The sequence below is a fragment of the Pectinophora gossypiella genome, chromosome 14 (genome assembly GCF_024362695.1).
Source record: "Pectinophora gossypiella chromosome 14, ilPecGoss1.1, whole genome shotgun sequence".
NCBI lineage: Eukaryota > Metazoa > Arthropoda > Insecta > Lepidoptera > Gelechiidae > Pectinophora > Pectinophora gossypiella.
In genome coordinates this window covers 7,616,274-7,639,384 of record NC_065417.1, presented here as the reverse complement: position 1 = coordinate 7,639,384, position 23,111 = coordinate 7,616,274, and the positions used below count along the sequence as shown (strand labels likewise).

Sequence of the window (23,111 nt, the reverse complement as noted above, 5' to 3'; positions counted from 1 at the left end):
TATTTCCAACAAAGGTACTTACCTAAAAATATAAGCTTAGTTCTCGACCCGCATAAATCTCTATCTACAACATTTGAAACACACGACGGCCAGAACAATCACAAGAGATTTAAAACCCAAATCTTTTGTCAATACAATTTCTACTTATTAAAGTAATAAGTACCTATGTGTAGGCAAAAGCCTTAGACTAAGTACATTCTAAATAACAAAAATAAGCAGTACTTTTCGGAGTGGAGGCAATTGGGCACCTATTTGTCACGAGTGCGTAGGCGAACTATGTCTAGACTCGTTAAACATTTGTTCAAAGACATACACATATATCTTTTTTACTCTAATTACCAGCTGAAATGTTTAGTTAAGTATGTGAAAATCTCCAGTGTGTTCAGCACGTAAACATGTTTACAAAATTTTGTGGGATGATAAACAAACGTTATTATAGACAAGAGGCTGGCAACACTAACTAACATTATAGATATCAACAAATCCCAAAAAGTTTGCAAGTTTACACCATTAGGGATAACGAGCAAAAGGTTTCCACATAGTCCTTGCCCCACGCTTATACAACATCAAGAAATGCAACATAGAGAAGATTTAACTAGAACGGGTTAAACGATACATTGTATTCAGGGTTGTTGTAGAACTTGACGAGCTAAGAACTCAAGACACTTGATATCCTTGGCTTGGTTCCTTTCCTACATATTATGGTTTGATTTCTGACAATGATATTTTCTATGTGGAAAAGCATCAAACTACCCTTTCATCCTTCGTTGGGAGGAAACTGGACCTGATTCATGAAACCAATCAGGCGAGTTGACTACAAAAAGATATAAAAAGTATAAATTCGCCCGCAGGCCAGATATGTGTGGGAGACTTGGCATCTAACCCGATGGACTACCCTTGTAAACCTCTAGATCCCTACGGCGTTCCTTGTTTCTTTTGTTCTACAGAGCTATAAGTAATTAAAATTTAAATTCCAGTTAACCCGTGTACACTTAGATTTACTTATAGTAGGTAGGATATATATAAACCATATGCATAATTATATTATCTATCACATAATAATAAACGATCTCTTTTCGTCTTTTTGACCTCACTAGGAGGTATTAGTTAATTGCCCTGCCTAGGTGCAGTTAAAACATTATGGCTGTGTGGAACGTACTTATAAGGTGCACATTAAGCCATGGGTCATAAGGTGCCTGTAGTTACATTGCATAATCTATGCTTATGATGTCAACGCTACAAGTGTCAAGTGAACATTTTATGGCTTCTTAAAGAACTAACACTATTTTGTTTTGAATTTACAGACTTATAACAAGATTGTAAAATGTGACACGTAATGAAAACTCGATCTTATTCTACCAACTGGGCAACCACGGCTCCATTCTCCTCAAAAAAAATATAAGGATTACTTAAATGCATTAAAATTGGTTAGTAAGTAAGAAATTTTATGACGTAAATGAGTATTTTATAAACAATAATAAAAAAAAAATTGTTACCTATTGAATATATTTCTTATTGCATGACATCTTCTGTAATATTGTACGTCCGATGAGGACAAACTGTTGGAACAAAAAGCCTTGTATGACCTTGTCCTTTACACAGTTACACAATAAATGATTCTTATTAAACTGCACTAACATATAAAAAAAATGCAATATTCTTATTAAAAAACTAAAAGAACTTCTAATTAATAAATGTTACTACAACACTAGTGAATACCTTAATGATACTGATGTTACTATTTGACAAGCTTCCTTCTCTCTTTTAAACTTCTATTTCGTTGTGTCAGAGAAGGTCTGTGATGTGAATCTCATATTATGTAACTTACCAACTTGTACACCATCATAATATGCAAATAAAGAATATTTCAAGATATATTTGGTCACAGTTAAGTAATTAAAAGAAATCACAGCTAATGAGAAAACAAGACAGCAGTTTGTTGTCTTGTTTTCTCATTATCGTAGTAGTAATAAAACGTAAATTACTATGTTCCGAAAACGGCAAAATAACTCGTAAGTACTAAGAAAGTAGTGAGCATGCATGATAATGATGTCTGATAAGAATGGAAGAAGCGAAAGGGGTATGTCAGTATTGTAGTAAGTAGGAAACCCGAACTCCGTGGTCTCTGCCTATCCCAAAGGGAAATAGGCGTGATCTTATATATGTATTTAAACATAAAAGGAATAAACTCTGCAAGCGACTTACAAAATCTTTCCCAGGGAATGTCCCTATTCACCTCCACGACCCTGTACATTGCATTTCACGGTACCTTTTGTTAGAGAAATTCATGTTTTGAAACAGTCGTAAACCTTGGAACACTTATTGGCGAAATATTGGAACAATGTAAATCAATCAATCCTTAATTACCTCTGCCCGGAGCGATCCTGTGATATCTTGACAAGGTAAATTATAGTACGGTCGGTCACACAAACGATAATATCTAAAATACCTACCGTGTTTATAGATAACTAGGACCAATTTACTGGAAAATTTTCCGGATAATTGTATCAGATGTAAGGAGTAAAGGGAATAATTAAAACACACCAAATAACCTCAAACAAAACTACGTATAAAACTCAAACCATGTATAAACAGAATAATGGGGAAATGTAGAATTATTTACAAACCCGGTAAAAACATGTGCTGGTCAAGAAGTAGTTGCGTATGAGGCAATGTACACAACTACATTTATTTTCTACACCTCACATTCTTATAGTTCGCTCTATATTTTGACTCAGATATGTACAATAAATTCGATACGCTTGCCCACAATAAGGCGATTCTCACACTGCCCCGCATGATACAGCGTAGCGTGTGGATGCGTGTTCTTCCGTTGCTTGTAAGTATCTCCGTTTGTACGTATAGAAAACGCGCACGGTCTAACACACAGAAAATGCATCGACGAGCATTCACGAGCATTCATGCGGATGCATTTTCTGTGTGTTAGACTGTGCGTGTTTTCATCCACGCGCTATGCTGCATCATGCGGGGTAGTGTAAGAATCGCCTAAACAAACAACATAAATATATTATATAAGTATGGAAGTATATTTTAAATAAACATTACAAAGGTTTACGTAAACACATTATGACCGTATATTAGGACCCTATCACATTAGGATACCATGAATGTTAAAACACATAATAACGGGTTCTTACCGCGTTTAAATGGAGATATGAAATGACGTTTAAAACAATGTACCATGAATGTTTTCTGTTTTTGACGTGACTGTTTGTAGATTTGGTCGGATGCCATGGATACGCCACCAGCGGGGAATTATACGGGATTCGGTTGGCGGCAACAAAGTTGTGCAACCAGATGAGGTGCCTACCCTTTATATAACTCCACACATTTTGTTGGTGGCGCAACCGTTGTGGCGACACTGAGATGTCCTATTAAGATAGGGATTTTACTCACCAACCTATGATTAAAAACGGAAAGAGGAAACTACTAATAAAGTTGGTACTTACCACAACTGGTACCGCCAGATGATTACATTCCTTACTAAAACATTTTCTATAAATAAACTCTTAAGACTTCTTCGAGATTAGCTGTCACTGACCAGGAGGTCTGAAAAGGCCAGATTGAATCAATTCATGTAAAATAGCAATTTGGCATTTGCGCATACAAAAATAAGTGCGCAATGTCAACAAATATCAAACAGCAATACTTGTTGCTTTTTTCATGAATTTATTAAATGTGGACCTTTTTATCCTGAAAAGTTTCCAGATTTGGCGACTCAATAATAAACCTGACAGATATATTGTGTCCAGCGGAATTTCCCACGCTATTACAAAGAGCTAATAATAGTACTCACGGGCATAGGGAAGGGCGCCGGGCGATGCTGCATGGGTGCGAAGGGAGCCATGCGAGGCTCCTGTGCGGGCGCTGGCGGTGCCTGGCGTTCCGGCTGCGGCCTCAGCGGCAGTCTCACCGGGCCAGACAACGGGAACGCGAACACCTGCGACTGCGGTTCCGGGAAACCCATCGGCCTGCAACCAAACCAAATCTCACTCAAACCTACATAAAACACAAACAAGCAACCGGAAGGGATCTATGGAGCAGCACACCTAACTCAACCATGCTGATCCACTACGGGTTGATGGAGATATTTGGTCTAGTAGCTTGGCTTGACTCTTGTCATTGTAGTATTCTCCACTATTGTCTAACAAAGGTCAATTCTTTGACTTCCTTATAAAACACGACGTTCGCCTTCTCTTTAATTTGTTCCACGTGAGCTTTTCTTGGTCTTCCCAATGCCACTGCCCTATTTTCCCTAGAAAAGTAGCATGCAGCTCCAACCAACTCACCCATTTTCTTTCCTCAAAACCTGTTTCTTTATTTCCTTTATCTACGAGTACTAAGTATAGGTACGCAAATTTATAAGTGACGATGTGGTCTAAGGTGGCCTAGTAAATACCTATTCACTTTAGCTAAGAAGATTTCAAGATTATAATGAGGGGAACGACTACAGCAGGTCAGTCTAAAATGGGCCGTTATTGAAAAGAATAAAGATGCGAAGAGCTTCGTGCGGATTGATGGAATATGCACAAGGAATTGTTGTAAAGCCCAGATGGAATGGGTGGACTCAAAATTAACGCAACCTAATTCTGCGACTCCTCGCAGAATCAGATCTGAGCTTGAAATCGAATATTTAGATAGCGGCAACCAACCCCGCTTAACGAAATTGATGGAAATGTCAGAGGTAACGAAACTAATTTTATTTTCGTTTCATACCGGTTTAGTATAAATTATAGTAATATCTCGGTTAAAATCTCGGAAACGTAAAATATTCATCAGAAATAAGAAGAAACCTGTATTATATCCTGTACAAACTAGCAAAGCAAATAATCTTATAAGAGTGCAAGCCAGGCCAAGTTTCTATGCTTGTCCTGTTAACATTCAAGACTCAGAAGGTAATGTTTGAGCAAAGTTGATAATAAGTATTCGGAACTTGTTTGTCAACTGTTTATTACTAAAGCTTCAGTGCATTACATATAAATATCGTACCAACAGGTAAAAACCTGCAGTAGCTACGAGTATTATATGACCATTTCTGATGTATTACTGCCTTATTTCCCCTTACCAATATTACTATTTTATATTAAAATATATTAAAGCCAACGGAAGAAATTATCAACAAACCAACCGACGAACTCTAAAACTTGCCCGAGTTGGCGAGTGGATTAAGAAAATGTCTGCAGAATCGTGGGACTGGCGTCATGTAAATTACTAAGGCAGTTGTGAAACTAAGTTAGTCGTTAACCCCAGGTGGCGGGATTTGTCGGAACTCTATCTATGCGAGCCAGGGGAGATGGTACTACTACGATAATCATTTTTTTTATATTGTTAAAGTTGTTAGGTTGTGAGCCACGGTAGCCCAGTTGGTAGAACGCTTGTCTCTCACTTTGAGGTCGCAGGTTCGAATCCAGCACAGGCCTAAACCAATGACTGTCGAATTTGTTTTCGAATTCATGTTTGAACCATAAATGATTATCACGTGCTCAGCGGTGGAGGAAAACATTGTGACGAACCCCACATTGCCGAGAAATGCATTTTCAGAGGTATGTGACTATATATGATGTAACCTGTATTGGGCTGGTTTTCCCTTCGCGGGTTGAAAGGTTCTATAAAAAACCGGAGTTGTCAAATCTTCACGTTAGGTAAGCGAACCCTATATAAAACGGGAAAATGCTAGGGAGATGGAAAGTTGTTAGGTTTGTGCCAGATTTTAGTCGAAACTGCGCCTTAGTGAGCATGGAGTGAGAAGAAGTTGCCTATGCACTAAGCTATGAATGAAGTCTGTTAAAAACATGACGCTGCTCACAAAACAAACTGTAAGTACCTAACATCGACAAGCAAGAACTTTTTTAATTTAAACAATTTTCTTATCACATTTCCCTATATTTATAATTACTTACGTCATCAAAACAATAAAATATTATGTTAATAAATCACTGGGTTGACATTTTTAAACATTTAAAAAAGGTGTAGGTATTTCTAATTGTAACTTCAAGATTTCAAATTCGTCATCAAGGATATTTCCTCAAGGTTAAAGTACGTTTAAATATATAAACTCAATCTGCAGATAAGTATATAAGTGATGTGACATTAGCTAAACACGCCTCTCGGAAGTCAGTGACTGCTAATAGAAACAAAACATACCTAGTGTTTTTTATTGTCGTCAATGTAAAATGTAATATTTTTGATATTATATTCATATTGAGACAATATTGAAATTATATGACTCACAACAAAACAAACAGGTTATATCTATTGGCCTGTTACGTAAACCTGTGGCCTTCGCCTGGTCGTCCTGTCGTTATGTCATCCAGCCGTACATATATGTTAGTAGATATATATTCTACAATCTCTCACCTCAACATCATTTCATCGTCATCATCAATTTCATCTGTATGATGAATGTGGAGGAAACAAGAGAAACATGTTAGGATCGAAGCAAATTGAATTAGATAGTCTCTGCTTGCCCCGGTGCGAAATGGTCGTGAGTTTATGTACGTATATATGCCTCATCGTAACTTTGTTCAAAATATGTTTGATTGACGATCAATACTCTCGTCGTATTCATGTTCTCTTACATAACTTTCAAACCAACTAGAGATATCTTTTACATTGAATCAGTACCAGTACTTGCTGACTCTTCGTATTTTATTTGGTTTCTGTCTGAAATTCCTATTCTGCTGATATCAAATATCTTTGTACTTACAACGAAGTTTTATTCTGTGGTCTTTGATGTCAGTTATGTAATTTTACTTTTACTCAAAAGTAAAATGTACTTATGCTTAGAGAGTATTTGAATGCTAAAGCTGCATTTAATCAATAACGTGATTAGAGGTATGATGAGTATGACTGACTGCTAATGTATATTTATCTTAATATAGTCCCTTGCGAACTCTTCTAATGTACCCACTCTTCTAAACTAGTGCGAACAAACACACCATCAAGTGGAATAACGTTCAAATCAAATCAAAAATCATTTATTTCAGACATGATGGATCCCTCATTTAATTAAATCCGAATTTACTTAATTGAATGGAGACTTTTGCCCATCAGTGGGACGTATAAGGTTGCTGCTAAAGTTGCTAAGGTTGCTGATTGGTTGCCCTAAGGCTGCCTGGACGAATTGCTATTTAGCAATAAGGCCGCCGATTGTACTTCTCTTGTCACTTTTGTAATTGTTTTTAGTGTTGTGTTTATATCTGCAATAAAGCGTTTTTGTATTGTAATGTACTCTACTGTTCTGCACTGCACTGCAATGCACTGTACTGTGGTACATTCCATTGGATTGCATTGCATTGTATTGTATTGTATATATTATGTGTGTGTTGTGTCTTATGTAAGGTATATATTATGTATAAGCATACAGGTAATATAGCTGACCTGGGTTCGTCTCCTCCGTGGCAGATGATGGCGATGCGTTCAGCGTGCGCGTTGCGGGGGGCGAAGGCGCCGAGGATGTTGAACGGGAACCGCCTCTCCATCGGGTCATCGCGTCTGCGCTCCACCATGCAGTTCATACGGCCCCTGAAATGTTCCAACATTATCAGTGTTATTACAACACTAAGACTAAAGATAAGCTATATAATAATAATGCTGGATGCGTCTGCGACAGTAGCGCCGCGACCGCAGGACTTCGTTCGTGACACGGACAAATTATAAACCTAGTCTATATTTTATTTAGTTTTCGTTGAATGTAATAAAAAGCTGAGGAGGTCGGTGACGCAGCGGTAAACGCGCTCGGTCTGCGATTGTTGAAGTTAAGCAACTTTCGCAAAGGCCGGTCATAGGATGGGTGACCACAAAAAAAAACAAAACAAGTTTTCATCTCGAGCTCCTCCGTGCTTCGGAAGGCACGTTAAGCCGTTGGTCCCGGCTGCATTAGCAGTCGTTAATAACCATCAATCCGCACTGGGCCGGGTGATAGTTTAAGGCCGCGATCTCCCTATCCATCCATAGGGAAGGCCCGTGTCCCAGCAGTGGGGACGTTAATGGGCTGATGATGATGAATAAAAAGCTACACAAAAATCTATAATAGATGGAGCCACTTTTGTAGATTTCCCTATATGCCATTCTCTACTTAGCCGGAGATATAACCTAACATCACGCCTCATGGGTGTGTATTGATATAGTATATACACCACCTTGCTATGTTTAAGTCGTATTGAAATGGGTAAATAGACGTCACAGTAGGTGCACATCAGGCCACGACACAATTCTTTTTGTTTTGATTCACTTAAATGCTCCTAAGTTTTAATTCAAGCCCGATTAATTTTAAGTGCGCCTTAATATTCAACTTGTTTTATATAGCGTAGTTATTCGTCGCATTTAGGTGCAAATGTTTTTGCGCATTACCGTGTAACATGAATTCCTTCTATGAAAATGTAAACCCGACTTTTTAATTCGAGTTGAAGTCGGCTGCTATTTTATCGATTTGACACTTGGAATGTTATTTGATTTTAATGTTATTTTTATTAAGTACCATTTCAAGCAAAGCTCGGTCGACCGATAAATCTTATACCTACTTAATTAATTTAAATGGCTGGCCATTCATAAAATTCTAGATATTCAGACTTAAATAAAGACCCAAAAACAGGCTCGAGTTCGAAGTACATATTAAGTACATCCATAATCCATACGTAATCTTATTAACTAAGTAAGTATTATTATATCGTCGAGAGTATTTTTATAAAATAAATATCAAAAGCATTAATGGACCACTAGGGTACCCAGGAATAAAACTGCTTATAAAATAGACAAATCCAAAGCAATTCAAGGGTGTGTATTGATATAATTTATATTTCAAAATGCACAGTAACCCTATTGGGTTATTAACTCACCGTCTATACAGTAATATTACGTTTATCATGTCAACTACGACCAGTCCGGAAAGATAAGCAGTGTGATATAATGATCGAGCATCATCATCATCAGCCGTACGACACCCAGCTGGGCATAGGCCTCCCCCAAGGATCTCCACGACGATCGGTCCTGCGCTGCCCCCATATAAGAGTCTAAAACCTAACTCGTAGAAATTATAGGGGCGAGTAGGTTCTTTGTAATCGTTTTTGTATGCCATGCATGAAACTTAACGCGAATACCTAGAAACTCCGTACTTCTGTGGTTCACCGACTTGCTTCTCAAATTGGCCGGTACGTACCCCGGTGCCGGCGCTTGCACCAATGAGTTATTAATTTATCTTAAGTGCAGTTTTCTCTTCGGCTCGTCGATTATAGACGGCGAAACGGCTCACCACCTATCACGCTAGTCTGACAGAAAGCTCGGCGAGGCGTAGGTACTTAGTTCATATTGCGATGGATATACCTCTGACTACCCTAATTGGAATATAGTCGTGGGCTTATGTTATGTCCCTATTCCTGGACCGGGACGCTCCTAGTACCGCCTTTCTTCCGCAAAGTATAAGAAAATGCTTACTTCTGGTTGTTGGCAAGGAAGGCCCCCGCTAGCTCGTCAAGGTCGAACTGTATGGGCAGCTTGAAGACGGGGCGCACGGCGTCCAAGTCGTCGTCATCTTCCGAGGAGCTGTCGGACTCTGAGCTCTCGTCGCTCGATGCAGCCGCTTCGGTCTTCGAATTGTCATCGTCGATTTTCTGAGGAAAGTCGTTGAAGAACTTCAGAACATGTTCAGCATTACTTACCTACGTAAAATAGGTAAGTATATAATTCCCTTGCTAAATTATAAGAATAAAACAAAATAATCTTATAAAAAAACATATTCCTATTATAGTTGTTGCGCAGAAGAGTAAAAAGAGATCAATTAGGGCATAAAATTGATTTACAGATTTTAAGTACCTATGTGATGTGCTTAGTATTCTACATAAATATATATTCGCTATACGGCCAGGTAATGTAGGTATGACATTCGAATTAAGCATGTCATTCTTGTAATATAGCTTAGAACTAATAAGATGAATGTTAACCTAACGTTTAGAGAAAATGCGATTCTATGAAACATTTTCTTACAAAACATACAAATTGATTTATTTGTGAAACACAGGTAGAGTAGGTTGTTATACATATATATAGGTTAGAGCGCTGTGATCTGCCAGTCGGCGTACAAATATAAATTAATTAAACATTAATATTATAAACGAATTAAACATTAGAATTCTCTACTAATTATGCATGCCCTATTATATATTTTACATTATTAAAGATATAAATTTATTATCAATAATTGTCACAATAATATAAAAGTTAAAGTACTTATAAAAGATTAAGTCAGTTCATTTCAGGACAAAAAATTCGTCATACATTTGTAATATTATTATACGTAAGTACCCAAACCCCACCAAGACCCCACTTAAGGTAAAAACGACATTCATCAACAGAATTATAAGGTACATTAAATACAACCTTAATCTATTTTAGTACACGAGATACAATATTGGTATTACATCAATATCCTGACAAATACCATAATACTTATAGAAGTTTTTAATTGAAGCGCGCGATAATTGTCTTACTAAGTCTAACTACTTATTTAACTAAAAAAAAATTGAATCAATGTTGGTTTTAATATTAATGTCACGTAAACATAACAAGTTGGTAGGAGGCCGCCATCAAAGCTGACGCACGATCCAAATATATTTTCCAGAAATCCACAAAAGCTGACTATGATTTTCCTTAAACGCAAGATAGAAAATGTCTCGGAAATAAGCAATGTTTAGAATCAAATATACAACACAGTCTGTGTCGTAAAATTGAATAATTTCCTGATAAAACAGAATATCATTTTTATTTACTTACACCTGAAGCAAGCAGTAAAAAACGTGAAATTCTATTATCCGCAGTTTTACCGTAGTATGCTATACACACTGCGGTGCGGTACCAATTGGTGTAGTCAGAGGTACATCCATCGCAAAATGAACTAAGTACCCACACCTCTGCGAGTTTTCTGTTAGACCAACGTGATAGGTGGTCAACCGTATCGCCGTCAATAACGTTCGAGCCAACTGTGTTAGTGAAAATTGCATTTAAGATAAATTAATAACACACTGGTACAAGTCCGATACCGGGGTTTCAACCGGCGCTTCCCGTTTGAGTAGCAAGCCGTACTGTTTTTCATAATATTGCTCCTGAAACTTCTCATCAATTGCTACAGCATAAACTACCGTAGTTTTGAATTCAACGTGCTCTCAAAATAGCTGCTACTACTTATTCATTACTGTTCCCGTTGTTATTTATGTTTGTAGTCCACATTGTCAACACTGACCGATGTTGTGTGAATGGAGCGGAGATAATGATGTTTAGCACTTTATAAAAATGTAATGTATGGAACAAGAATGTGATATCTGGTTCAGTTCTGTTTGCGGACGACAATGGCTCGGACATCCTGCGCGAACAATGCGCCCGCGCACCATTGTTCCTCGCCCTCCGTTTGTAAATATTACCGACATTTAGATAGATACCTCATCACTCAATTAACCTCTACAAGTCTTGTTACCCCATTCAGACTTTGGAGTAAAAACTACAACTGGTCGACGATACGCGGATTTTGATACAATCAAGCTGAAGGACGTCACATCAAATGCAGTTGATTGGCTTGCGTCTCTTTTAGACGAACTCATAATTAATTTGATTTCATTTGATTAATATAATTTACACCTTATAATATTTCATAATCTAAATATAATATTAAATATAAGTCAGTCAAAGTCTAACCTTTGAACACGTTAATGGATTTTAATGAATAATCAAATCACATAATTATGTTTAAAAAGTATAATAATGACATTAAAAATAATCATTATGACATTTTATTATATTTATTTGATTTTTGAATAATCTGCGAGTTAAAGCCACAACGCGTGTATCTTATTAATACTACATTTAAGTTTTCAGTCCACAAAACCGTGACGACAATCCGGCGGCAGTAAGTACTTACGTAAACATAAGATATTATATTATAGTTGGCTATGTACGAGTGAGATATATGTACATTTACCTAACAACTTGACATGAGGAAAACCGCAGTTAGTTTCCACAGATTTATATGAAGATACACATCGTACTGCCTGCTACTTATTCAAATTACCTTGTTGACGTTTATGATAACTATCGGAGTGTAAAAAACTGCGCAGATTCTTATGTAGGTACCAAGGAAATCTAATAAAAAACTAATCATTAACTATGTACGTAAGTAAAATAGGTAGGTAATTACCTATGCACATAAAGAAAATCACGCGCTTGTAGAAGTCATGCAAAGCATTTAGAATGATTTATGCAGTAAAAGTAATTGTTATCATTATTAATCACTCAGACACTTCTCCGAAATGAAACAGGTAGCTAGATATATTAAAATGAAGCTAGTAAGTAAAATTTATAAATTCTTCAAACGTCATATTCCTGTCTCCGCAATTTATACTATTGAATATCTTGTGACATAATACTTAATAATCATTAATGATTTTACATCTTTAGTTTGTATTATGCAATATTTGTATTAAGACTTCATAAACTTCAATAAAAGTTTAATTAAAAACTAAAACCCGACTACAAACGCGCTCAAAAAGTATGAAACAAAAATATTTCTCTGAAATTCTTCCGAATAGCGATGTTTACGAGATAGCCGTGGTCGTATGGCTTGTTAAGCAAACTCTGAGGACACACAAACGTATTTGACTAGACGGGTTTTAATTTTTAAACTTTTATTTTTATTTATATTAGTTTAGGGTATTATTTATTAAGATAACGTATTTTCATTGTCATATTTATTGTGTTTTATGCAAGATTTTGAGATAAAACCTATCAGATAACAAATCGGAGCAGTTATGATATCAATTCAACGTAATTATCGAGTAAATACAAGCAAACCCGCAAGTAAAATATAGTAACATGTACATACTTGAAATGTAGAAATTAAGCCCTTTCATTTAATACCCAATACACTCGAAAAAAATATTTTCTTCCTCACTTTACGTCCTCTAGAGGGCGCCACATTGAATTTAGCATAAATGCACACAGCCTATAACCAACGGACAACTAAGGCATTTCTAGTGACACCTCATTTATTAAATTCTGACAAGTGGTTTAGGAGTTAGATGGGAACAGACGTGCTTACACATCCATATATATAGACAAACATGCATAGCGGTCAAACATATAACCCCTCCTTTGCTTCGCCGCAGTTGGTAAAAACTACTATCAGTTTACAAATTGTAGGTTGATTTGCTATAAATAAGTAGTTATTGATTGAATAATTAGGGTTTATATATAACTGTTGTCATTGTATTAGATAAATACCGTACATCAATGTTAGATGGCGGTAATAAAAATAATAAGCATGGCCGCTTTCACAGAGTGCAACGGTCGAGGGGCTAGCGGCGCAGCAGCGCGGGCGCCGCGCCGGGCCGCGAGTGAAAGCTCATGACGTCACACTTGCACCGACCGCGCTTCATCGCGCAGGCGCGGCTGACGCCTGCGACATGTTACACAATTCACTAATCACTTCAGGAGATTGAAAAAACATTACAAAACTTGCGGAAGTCCTACTCAACTATTACGTAAAAAGAAAATGAACCGCAGTGACATTTGACTTGGCAATGGCGTTAAGAAAAACAATGTTGTTTCCAACTACATGATAATTGCTGATAACTTAGTTATGATTACAAGGTGATAACAATCAATCATTGTTGTTCCACCGCGACAAACTGTAACTGATAAAAAAACACAAAACATTTGTCGCAATTCCATTCGAGCAGGAAATGCAATCTCGGTATACTGAGATCTCGCATCAATTTTACGAGATCAATGCGAGATCTTGCAAAATTTACATCCATATTGATTTGAGTGAACTTGTACTGTAAATGATCCAGTAAAAAAACGTCATTTTAAATGACGTTTCTCTAATTGCAAAATGTTGCAAATATCAAACTGTCGCCAGATTAAGTTTCCGTAATCTTTTAAATACGACCACTGCGATTTTGCTGTGACATTCCCTACTTTCGAGTAACATGATTTTACTTCCGTGTTCTCGAGAAAGCAGACATATCCCATTATTTTATCATAAGGACATTTTAATGTCGATCCATAATTTATGACCCGCATCGTTTAACAGCCGCAATTACGGAAAAAGATAATAAAAGTATGTTCCAATCTCAGTAACGATAAAACCAGAATTACAATATATTTAAGCTAAGTAGAGTTCATAATTATTATCATTTTTCATAAGTACACCTACTACCTCTCTCTTTTTATGTCCAATGTTTTATCACGCCTTCTGTTTTTTATTTTTTTATGTTCTACATTGTATGCGACACTATAAAACTCTGTTTTGAGCTATGTATAAAACCGCGAAATGCTCTCGGCGTGTACATTGAGCTTATAAGTCGTTAAGTCTGTATAACCTTTATTCACATTCCTTAGGCGCTCTTATCAAAGATTAACAAACAAGATTTCTTTAAATTAGTAATTAATTTAATTAAAAATTATGATTGTTACAGTAAAACGTACCTATCTATCCCAAAAATAGCACTTTAAACAAGTTACTAATTAGACGCCATTTTTATATCTATCAGATATTCAAACAAGATAAAACGAAAGAAGATCTAAACTTAATAGATGAAAATGTACCATAATAAGTATTTTGGAGCACGAATAGTCTACAAATATCACGCCACATAATGGATATGGTTTTAGAATCTGTCTCTAAGCCATTCATTCATTTTCCAACCTTCGTTCCAAAAATAGAAACTCATTAATATTATTCGATTCTTTGTCATTCCCACATAATAAAACTCTTCCATTAATCCCTATGTGAAGCAAAACACATATAAGTACTTACGTATATAACAACACCTTATCTATTATATAACAATGAGATTTTGAGAAAATAATTGAAACATTTTGTAGATTATGTTTCAGAAAAATATTGACTACAAGCGAACATCGAATTTCTTATTTTTAAGTGTGAAATTAGTCAATATGCTTTTGATTCTTCCACACTTGTAAGTATTAGTACCTACCTACCTTACGTCTGTAGTAAACATGAACGTCTATGTAATTTCATCATAAACATACGAAAACCGGATGGACATGATGAAATTCTAAACGATTCCGTTTTACTATTTTGGCAACGGAAACTTGAAACCACAATTTGCTTTTACCTATCAACCACTGTCCTAATATAAACTGAGCAGCCATCGGTCCACGACCTCGTCCATGACGCCTTCAGCATTATATTAACTTTACATTTCTAACTTTAAAACTGATAGTTTGACACCTTAGGAGATGAATTTCCAAGGTTATTTAAGGAAAACACCTTCTTTTTTACTAGAAGTATGTGGACCCAGCGGGTTTCGGCGGATCTCTGTCAATCAATTTATTCTTTTAATTTAGTAGATACCTAGGCGATAAAGCTTGAAAAGTATAACATACTATCTACTTTATATATTACCTGTAGTTTATCCTCATCGATCTTGGACTCAGCTTGGTTGAGCGAGTCCTCTTTGGTGTGGCTGGCAGGCACGGGCGATAGGCTCGGGGCCTGCGCGGGCGCCGCTGACGCCTGCGCGGACGGCGCGGGCGGCGGCACGCCTTGCAGTGCATGTGCGTTTGGCAGAGGTTCGTCCTAGAAACAAAAACGCAATTATGTTTCACCTTCTCTTTCTGAAATAACGTTGCAAATATTAAGTTGATTGAACGGTACAGCACATCTCTACTAAACGCCGCCGCATAATCTGTACAGATTAAAGTCAGGTCAAAACACAAAGTTGATCTATTTCACAGCTTCCAGTCATTATTACATACTTACTTATAGAAACAAATTACCAATGGCTGAGATTTCATTTGGAATGAGATTTTATCAATTCACTTAATAATATACGATTTTCATTTTAGGTCTACTATAGTATTATATTGTAATGAAAACTACTTAATTACTTAATTCCTTGATGCTCAATACTGACATTATTTGTAATATTGTACGTTCGACATGGACATGCTGTTGAGACAATTTTATAATGTTTGACACCTGCATGTATGTACCTACACAGCTTCTCAATAAATGTTTCTTGTTAACTCTTCTGAATAAAAAATAAGATTTCATCTCGTTTTCGCTGAAAACGATAATTCAGTCTCAAAGTTCAAACGCAATTTTCCGCGTAATCGCTTTTTGTGGATTGCTCATTCACCACGATTTTAAGGCTCCTTACAAAATATAGTTATTTCCACGACAATTTACGAAGTAAACATTGCCGACATCGCCGCTCACTTTAGCGCAAAAACCATCAAAGTGCTCATCGCAAAATGGCGGATGCCTTTGCATGTAGCCAGTCTCTTACGTAACTCAATGTACCGAGACTACGTGTAGTGTAAGTATCTTCCTACGCCGGTATTAAGGTTCGTCATTGTTCGTGTCAATTGCTGCATTCTCACTGGATAACTACGGAGTTTGCAAGCACAATCATGCAAAGTGTTTAAAAGAAACATTTACCTATAGGAAAAGTGCAAGGTTGCTGCGCTACCTCCACTCGCCGATTTTGTGTATTGTTAACAGTAATATGAACCGTGAGATTTTCGTGCGAGTAGGTTGTCGAGGTTGTGCTTACCTTCAAGCTGAAAAGGTTGACAATATTCCGTGGCTTTACAAATATATCTGCGTTTTATTCAAAATGTAGAGCATCAATCGATAAAGTTAAATTACCTAGGTGTTTCTGAGACCTTCAAAGCATCTAGAACATTATTCCAAGACAAGTAGCTAGCGACTAGCAAGTATGTAGCACAATCTCGATCATTACAACCTAGTCAACAGTTATTTTTATGGACAAAATTATATTCAGCTACCCGTAACGTGATTAGTTGAGTGAGGTCCGATCAACGTTATTGAGGTGTCAAAAGTCACTAGTCTTGTAAAGAAATAAATGCATACTGTTTCTGTTTCTTGTTTTAATGGTTTAGGAACTCGTAACGAATGCAAAGGCAGTCAGATCTAAGACAAACAAAAACAAAGTTAATAATACAAATTCTCGGAGCTCACGACGGCAATAGTCTTCGATCCCACGCCACAGCTCTACAACACACGGTCTTGTGAACATTATCAGCCCATGCACGTACTGGATTAAAAACTGAAAAGATTTATAACATGTAATGTGACGTGGCCCAATCCCTTTATTTTGTGTGATATAAACATAAAATCTAATTTACTTTGTAGACATAGTGTAAAATTGATGATCGTAATGTTTACTGCGTGTGAAGTGGGAACTGGACACGCATAGCAAATTCATTCAACATGAGCATAGATTGAGGTAATCGTAATTTGCATGCTCACCGTGCACCCGGATAAACAGACTAGTCTGGACATCGATTGAGGACGATACAGCTATGAATATTACCAGATGCAAATTTTAATGTCACGAGTTGGTGAGCATGATTTATTCACCAGCGATAGGACATGGACCATTATAATTATGTGATATGGGTTGATTATACCTCGTACGGATTGACCAAAAGTGACTACCGGTTGTCTTATGGGTTTTGTCCAAATAGAGACTGTATCTAATATAGAAATTTAGAAAAAAATACAAAACAGTATCTTAGAAGCGCGCTATAACGAAACTTTGCCGTATTTTTTGCAGATTCTAGACTATATATAAATCATGATTTTGATAGGGGAGTCAAGGTATGGTGCTGACTCCTCGCAGGCTAAGTCTCGAGCGTGACAACGATGTGCCGAGTGGTGTTAGCGATCGAGGCGCAGCGGAGCGCGAAGTGTTCGCGACCGCGACTGATAGAAAACGGCGATTACGTCGCACTATTGTCGCATTGTGTACCTACACCCACAACACTTTTACTGGATTTACGAAACGTTTAGCTGCCACTGCCTTTCGAACACCGTTGCGTGATAACTAGGAAATTACACCTCTCTCAAACGCAGAAAGCAATCATCTAGGTAACTCTACATTTGACAGGAGAAATCTGAACATTGTGCGTGTCTCTGTTCGACAACTATTATGGAGTACTATTGTTCTTACGAACAGATAAGTATTTTACAATATCAGAATCACTACTTTGATAATTCTAGATGAAGTGCATAGAATATAGAATAGAATATCCCTCTCGAAAGTTTATTTAAACGGCTGTTTTATATACAAAGACAGTGTTCGATGGTCAATGTCCTCTGTCGACGTGTGCAGCACTTGCAATGGTGCGTGAACGCCGCGATTGATGACTCGGTGCCAGTGAAAGACTGTGTGAAAAATACATTGTCCGCTACAAATAACATCAACAGAAAAACCCCAAGCGAGTCGTTTATCGCACTGTCTCTGACTTGGTTTCATTGAGTAGGTACTTAAATATACCTATTTAAGTAGCCTACTTTGCATTATGAAAACAAAGTTTACATATTGATATTTAAATAGTCTTGCCAAATATAGACCAGATGAGTGAATCTTCAAGTTCTAGAATAAGTAAAATATGTCAGTGTTACTCAAATATCTCGAGGAACAATGGGTAAATTTGCATAGAAATCTGTCCATTTAAATTATAGGTAGAAAACGAGAAACGTATCGAGCGCTGCTAGTTATTAGCTGGCACTAAATGGATCTATGGATGGCTCGCGTAACGAGATCACAGTGCATCTGCCGGCGCTACCCGAGCGTGATGAATTAACGAGGATCTGAAGTTCCGAAGGCAATAATTAGCCGATGACAGAGCAGTGGGCGGCGGGCGGGGGATGCTCGAGCCGCGCGTGCGTGGAAAATTGCTCATTTCCGCCACAAACAAATGTGCCTGTAATGTTTCACATGCCACGCAGAATAGTCATTCCGACTAACAACACAGGACAACTCTGAATTTCTGATGTATCATTTAACTCGACCATTCGATCATATTATTATACCGTACATAAACATAACATTATTACACCAGAATAATTTTAATTAAGTAGGTACGTTTTTGAAGGGTATCTTCGGCTCTACCAACTCCGCCGATGTATAATCATATCAAATCTCCCACTTCAGGCGGTAGATTAAGCCCTGTTTGTTGCTTTAGTTTCAATAAAATCGAGATTTATCAAAATCCTATATCAGTCCCACTACTTGACACTTATCCTACTCTACAAACTGAAGGGGATTAAGAAACATACTCTGTCGCGCTGCTTCACAGCGGGTTACGGCAAGCGTCTGGATTAGTATCTTTAAAAGCTTTTGACTTTTCTTAACAACTTTGGACCTAGTGTCGAAAAAACATATTAAATATATGTACTTTATAGCACAAAACTTAACAATAACATACAGGCATAACACAAGAACGACTGAAGCGCGAAACAAAATATGTTAAATGACAAGCTGGATAGGAGATTAGGCGCCTATGCGCACAAAAATAGGATAGTTGCCAACTAGTCAAATCAACTTTTATTTAACGTCAAAACACGAAATTACTATGGAATTTTTATGAAAAAAGCAACATGTGACGACATAAAAAACGTGATACCTAAAATGTCGCACTTATTACATTTTGTCTTTATTAAAATTCATAAGTAAGTAAGTTAAATAGAAAAAGAAAACATGTTTTGTCAATTTTAGATCTGTTTTTATTTAGTAAGAGATCATAATTTCATAATTTATCTTTGACCTAGGAAACTACCCAATTATTTTTGACTTTTCCTATCGTTGTCAATCAACAAGCGCCACTAATTCTGTTGCACGATTCCATGAACGAGTGAAAATGGTTTCTCAATAGTAACGTTTTGGAAACAATAAAGCTATTCAATGAGTAGTCATCCGCCGAATGAAACGGTATCATTGTAATGCTCACCAGGCCAAGAACGCGTTAATTTTCATACAATCCGTCACGGGGGCTGATTCAAGGACTTTATGCTTCTCAAGTGTTCACATTCCGAGTAACCCGCCACCAAAACATTATGAGTAGGTAACTGATTGGTTTATGATGATTATTTATTCTTCTAATACTAGGTATTATTACCAAGATGATCCGGTCATTAGATTTTGCAAATGTTTCTACCTCGACCGAAACTGGTTTCGAATAACGAATGCTATTCAACTCTTCGAAAAACTTCTTTAAAAGTCTCTTTTGAAAAATGTTAATTCGGCCAGCAACTCAATGGCAGCTCACTTTGGCTTTAGAAAACTAAAGAATGAAAGAAACTCGAAATAGGAACACTTAACATAACAAAGCTCTAAAATGAGAAATGTATGCTTCAAACAATACAACGGAAAGAAAAAAGAAAGTTCAGTCCTTTCGAAACTTGAAAACAACAATATTAATCTATACATGGATAACAGTATGTGGACAGTAAAATTTATTGTGAGCTTTATGCAAGTGTACCGTGCAATCATGAATATGCATGTCGGACATCACATCGCTATCGTCGGGGAACCCACTTTGTAACCGTCCTCTCTCTAGCGAAAATTTTTAATCACAGGCGTTTTCACTACGAATAGCTGCTACTGTGTACTTTAGCTGTAAGTATATTATGGATTGTAACGAGTGAGTGTTACATTCGAAACTTGTGTTCCTTCCGTGTAGAGTAGAGATGCACCGGCGACCCGGGTCAGTGACCTCGTCGGCCACTTTCGCCACAAATACATAATCGCAACTCTAGGTAGGTAGAGTCATAACATAAGCAGCCTTCAGTCGTGGCCGGCGGCGACCTCTGACTCCGCTCTGCCCGTCTCTACCTCTCAAGCATTGCGACATGCGCCCGGATGAGTACCTAATTTAGGTACCTACAATTTTATAATAACGTTATTCAACCAGTCTAATGAATGAATCGTTTTATAATCAATAAAATCCCTTATCATTGTTTATGCATTAATCTTTTCCCATATATTTATAAACTAATATAGATTAAGAGAATTGACATTACCTAACATCACTCTACCTTTCTTCATAATTAGTAACGAAATATGTATATGTAATATACCTATTCATGAAACCAACAAATGGGATATTAAACCACTTTCAAGTAGAAAAACAGTTATTAAAACATTTCTAAACACATTTGTCTACAAAAGACATAAACTAAAACAATTATCACAAAAGATATGATCTCTGTAAGTTTCCGTATTTTCTCCACTGGTAATTTAAAACAATAAACATCAGTTGTTAAAACTGCGTAAGTAAATAAAGTAATTTGACAGAACAGCAAACTGAGGTAACGAAGCGTAGTCGCGAGGACAGAAAGATGTTATTCGCGAATTAGGCCACAATTCTGATTAACATGTTAGACTGCGCGGTACCTACGCACAACCTGAATAATTCCAATTGATATAACCTTCTGTCAGATCCGGCATTGTCCGTTGTGCACTGTGCAACATCAAACAAAAACCCACATAACCACTTCTGCACCTTATTGCCTGGTAACATGGTAGAAATGATGACACGTTTGGACCGATGATAGTACATCGGTCGATTGCATTGCCTTATCACCCATTCTGTTAGCAATAATCCTAAAAACTTATTCGTGCAATATCGTGTATTAAAAGAAAAGCTATAGGTACCTACAAACATTTTATTTTTATAATCAGGTGGCATTAACTACTTGGCCGGACAAATGGAGAGCGCTGAAGGCTCCCCATTTACAACGCCCGGTACAACGTTTTCAGGCCTATTGTCTTAAACGTTGTACCGTGTGAGAGCCTTCAGCGCTCCCCATTTGTTCGGCCAATTAATGCCACCTGCGGCAAATCTACAATAAGTCACGTCAAAAAAAACCTGTGTCATGGACAAAAAGAGCCGTAACGATGACACAACATTCTCATAGTTGCAATTGCGGTATTAACAAAAACCTTGGTTTATTTCTTTGACTGATATATGCTTTGTTTAGTTGAGCATTTTACAATGTTGAATTTTAAACTATGAAATAGTTGTAAGTTTTTCATTCTAAAAAAATATAAGTAGTTGTACTTTGACCGCGTGTGTGGAATATAAATTTTAAAAACAAAAGTTAATATAGTTTTTGGTGTGTTGACATCAATGAGATGTGTTTTGCGGTACGTGGCGGTACTAAACAGGCAAAGCTGTTAGAATCGCAGCATTGTGTAACATTTATGAAGAGATTCAAGGTGAGCAGGTCGCGTCGTCGCTCCCCGGCCCTCCACTCTACTCGGACTTAGAACCGTGTACGCGCATACATTATTGCTAACAGATAACTAAATATAAAGCACTCCCATACAAGCGTGATTACCTACTCTGTTACATAACCCAGTATACGTGACGGATGGTATAAATTGCATATAATTCACGATGATAATGATCGATAATTTTCCTCATCGCAAGAAGGCTAACAATGAAATCCCAAATAAGAAGTGAGCTGAGTCGCCGAGTCTCCGACATTCAAGGTTGTCCACATGAACCACGGCTGCGGCACAAACATAACAACAAATGACTCGAACCAGTCATTTATCACGTTTTTCCCTTGTGTTCTGTTTTCAAACATAGTAGTATTTATGTGTTTTATCTATTTTACAAGCTTTTATTTTGTTTTAATTAGACGTTATCATTTCTGACTCTTGTGTTTGTCTTGGAAAACTTGAATTAATATAATTATAAACTTTAAATTGCAAGCTGACTAACAGGAAACACAAAAGATCTACTGCCAGTTGTTTGAAATATAAATAAAATACGTTTAGGTATTAAAATGACTCAACGGAAGACTACACAGATATTTGTATGAGTTATAATTTTGTGAGGTACTTACAAGGATTCTCAACAGAACCTTTTAAAACAGAGTTGGGGACGAAAATCTATGTTTTAAAGAAATCTGTACAGATCTACTGTGCCTAACTGTTTTTTTTTTAAACGCATACTAAGGCTCAATGTTAGTTTATTTCTTACCTTTATGGCGATAGAGAATGCAAGGAGAAAACATACAGGTCGCAAATCCAAACGGTACAACGCATCACCAGCTTACTGTTAGACTTGCTCACCTTGCAATAAGAATTAAATGGTCAAACATCTGCTAATATAACAATCAATATGGTGGTGTTCAGCAACAGATGAGCTGCAAAAATAAACTAGGTGATGACGACACTTACAAGGCACCTAATCCGAGAGTTAAAAATGCAGTATACCTATCTAAATGAACTGCTACAATATAATTCTACAGAGTT

The 23,111-nt window shown here is 37.0% G+C and overlaps 1 protein-coding gene across 2 annotated transcripts in view; it reads right to left on the bottom strand.

The window, feature by feature from the left end:
• LOC126372396 (uncharacterized) overlaps positions 1-23,111 on the bottom strand; it is a 58,637-nt gene that overhangs the window by 30,691 nt on the left and 4,835 nt on the right. For both annotated transcript variants that reach the window (XM_050018116.1, XM_050018115.1), the window contains exons 3-6: positions 15,437-15,610; positions 9,454-9,629; positions 7,402-7,545; positions 3,818-3,992 (exon numbers count right to left, since the gene is read on the bottom strand). In XM_050018116.1, the coding sequence (XP_049874073.1) occupies positions 3,818-3,992; positions 7,402-7,545; positions 9,454-9,629; positions 15,437-15,610 (669 nt within the window). The remainder of the gene's footprint in view (positions 1-3,817; positions 3,993-7,401; positions 7,546-9,453; positions 9,630-15,436; positions 15,611-23,111) is intronic.